This window comes from Setaria italica, chromosome IV (assembly GCF_000263155.2).
Source record: "Setaria italica strain Yugu1 chromosome IV, Setaria_italica_v2.0, whole genome shotgun sequence".
NCBI lineage: Eukaryota > Viridiplantae > Streptophyta > Magnoliopsida > Poales > Poaceae > Setaria > Setaria italica.
Window position 1 is genome coordinate 39046808 of NC_028453.1, and position 3264 is coordinate 39050071.

Consider the following 3264-nt stretch of genomic DNA (forward strand, 5'->3'; position numbering starts at 1 on the left):
TCGATTTGCATTTCAACACACATGGGTGAACCACAGCACCGTACCAGCACTTGCAGGGTGGAATTTTACACCTGCAAGCATGGGCTGTAGTTGTCTGTTGTTACAAAATGGGGCATTTAAAGTTTTTCCATTTTATTATAACAAATGAATAGGCGACCAGAGTTTTACTAGCAAATTTTATGGGGAAGGTAAGGCATAAGCATCAAGTATGAAACTATTTACCAGGGAGGCCGGTTCGTTCATCCTATTCTGATATTCAGGACCAAGAGATCCTGGATTCTCTTTCGGATAGGCCCCGAATGGAGGGGAACTAATTAAAAATATTTGATTTTTCTCACTGGATGCTGTCACATGTGTTGAAGATGGATGGGAGGAGTCAAGCCTGCACGAAGGCACTGAAAATGTAGAGATTCCTAGTTTACCAATCTACTTCCCTGGCTACGGGTTTGAATGATGCATAAGTGCTCGAGTTGTTCAGATCATCTCATGTCGTTTGTGACCTGAGTACATATGTGCTACAGGTCTTGACAGTACTTGTGCCCTGTTTGTTTATCTAGCTACATACTCCATTAAGCTGTGTGCTGGTTGGCAATCTAGATTATCGGTGGTTTGGATTATTTAGTTTTGATGAATGATTATTATCTGCAGTGCCCTTGCTTATACCGCTGCTTGCTGTGCTACAGCTTAGCTTCTCACTGCTTGGTGCTGCCGTTCAATGCTCGCTGTGCTTGCTACTGCACGCCGTTCAAGTAATCGTACATTAGTACTTGTGGCACGGAGAATTCTATGGTGTTTTAGATTAAAAAAAAGTGGCAAGCGACGACATTAATTAGTACTTGTGTCCTTGTATCTATGCATTGCTGTACCTTTGCTTTTTAATATAATACAAAATAATGTCTCATTGGCACCTGGACATACTTTTTCTGGTAAAAATGTGTAATAGTAAACACCAAGCTAGCAAATGTCGAAGGGATGCTCGTATTTTTTCGATTAATTGTTTTTACAGTGTTAATTTCTGTTGATAGTTGACTCCATTAATCTTGGGTGTGTCAAAAGCAGCAGAAGAAGAACCGGGAGTTTTGGTAAAGAAGAAGGAAGGAATGCTGAGGTTTTTGGCCCAGGTCAGCTATCGTGACCGGGCCACGAAACAGCCTACATAAATAGGCTACGGCATGCGGCCCGCCTGCTAAAATGTTTCACGGACAGCCGACGGCCCGCCAAAGTCACGCGACCGGGACCGGAGCGCCCACTGTCTTTGTACACCGTTTCCCGCCGTTCGCCGGACATCCCGGCGACGATCAAACTGACCGACCGACCGACCAGCCTGGTCAGAGTCAGAGCCGCTGGTAGTATTCGGACCCAGTACAACTCCGCCCGCGCCGGCGAAAATCCATGGGCCACGGCACGACGGAACAGCGAGGAGCGCCGGCGTTTAAGTGCCATCTCGACGACAAAGAACCCAACCCAATCGCCTCACGCGATCCTGCTCTCACCGTAGCGCGCCGCTGGTCGCTAACAATGTCCATGAGCAAGCTCGCCGCCGCCGGCGACGGCTGGGCCGACCTCCCTCGCGACCTCCTCGAGTCCGTCCTCGCCCGCCTCCCCGTGCCGGACCGTCTCCGCTTCCCCGCCGTCTGCACCGCGTGGCAGTCGGCCGCCGCCACCGGCGCCTCCGGAAGCAACGCGCCGTTGTCGCCGTGGCTCATGCTCCCCTTCAACCCGACCGCGCGCGGGCGCCCGCGGCGTGGCGGCGGCGGCGACGCCAGGTTCCTGAGCCTGGCGGAGGGCAGGGCCTACGCCATCCGGCAGCCGGCGTCGGTCGTCTCCGAGCACGTCTGCGTCGGCTCGTCGCCCGACGGGTGGCTCATCACCGCCGACGCCAGCTCGGAGCTGCATCTCTTGAACCCAGTCACCGGCGCGCAGGTCCAACTGCCGTCCGTCGCCACGCTCCCGTTCGTCGACGCCACCCGCGGCGCGGACGGTTGTGTGGAAAGCTACAGCCTCCGGCGCTGCTTCGCCGACGACGACTGCGGCGACGAGGTGCTGATCCCGCCGGAGACGCTCGCTCCCGACAGGCTCCGGTACGAGGTCTACGAGAAGGCCATCGTCGTGTCCGCGCCGCGGCGGCTGGCCTCGCCGTCGGGGGAGACATGGGGCGGCTACGCCTTGGTGCTCATCTGCCAGCCCCTGTCCCGTGTCGCCGTCGCCCGAGCAGGGGACGCGGGATGGACCCAGCTCGACACGCCCGCGCGCTGCTGGGTCGACGCCGTGCGCGCGGCCGGAGCCGACGGGGTGGTCTACGCGATGGACACCGCGGGGCGCGTCGAGGCATGGGACATGGACGCGACGCCGGCGCCGGCGCCGTCTCGGGCGGCGATCGCGCCGCCGTGCCGCTGCTCGGCGCGCGCGTGCGCCATGTCGGCGGCGTGTCGCAGGTACCTCGTGGAGCTCGCGCCGGGGCACCTTCTCCAGGTGCACCGCCTCCGCGGCGCGGCGCACGCGGGGTACACCTGGGAGCCCCGGCCGGAGCACGTGGAGTACGCGACCACCGGCGCCGAGCTCTTCGAGTGGAGAGCCGCCGGCGCGGGAGGCGGCGGCCGGTGGGCGCGGGTGGACGGCGAGGGCGCCAGCTGCGTCCTGGGCGGGCGCGCGCTGTTCCTGGGTAAGAGCGCGTCGCTGTGCGTCCCGGTGGACTGCAGCGGCAGCGGCGGCGAGCTGAGGGGCAACCGCGTGTACTTCACCGACGATGGGCCGTGGTCGCACGAGCGGTGCCACGAGGTGGCGCCGGACGTGGGGGTGCTGGACCTCGCCGACGGGAGCTACCGGCCGCCGCGCGGCGCGGCGCGGGACCTGCTCTGGAAGTGGCCGCCCCCGGTGTGGGTGTTCCCTTCGCTCGCCAGCTGATTTTGCGATCCCAATCTAAACTTGGATGGTTGCTGGACGGAATGGGGGGAAATCATTTTCTGTTGTACCGGACACGACAGACTATAGACCACGTAAGCTCAATTATAACCGCATATAGTTATAGAAGCATGTTCGAACCGGCAAATCGGATGGCCAAAAATCGAGTGAGGAAAGCCTCCGTTTCACGCAAAGCTAACACTACATTTTTTTTTCTTTTTCACTTTTTTCTATACCATTTGTATTTCAAGTAATATCATTTGTATATAAGTTATGTGCATAAATTGTTTAACAACATTCTCGTAAAATTATGGCAAATGTTGTTCACAATGTTATGCGTATAACCATAAATTTACTACAAAA

The 3264-nt window shown here is 57.5% G+C and overlaps 1 protein-coding gene across 1 annotated transcript; it reads left to right on the forward strand.

The window, feature by feature from the left end:
- Positions 1-43: 43 nt before the first annotated feature.
- LOC101775408 lies at positions 44-2904 on the forward strand. Its single transcript, XM_004967221.2, has one exon. The coding sequence runs from the start codon at positions 1393-1395 to the stop codon at positions 2902-2904; it is 1512 nt and encodes a 503-aa protein (XP_004967278.2). The 5' UTR covers positions 44-1392.
- Positions 2905-3264: the final 360 nt, after the last annotated feature.

Coding starts and splice junctions, on each gene's coding strand:
- LOC101775408 (XM_004967221.2), top strand. CDS start 1,393: ATGGGCCACGGCACGACGGAACAGCGAGGAGCGCCGGCGTTTAAGTGC.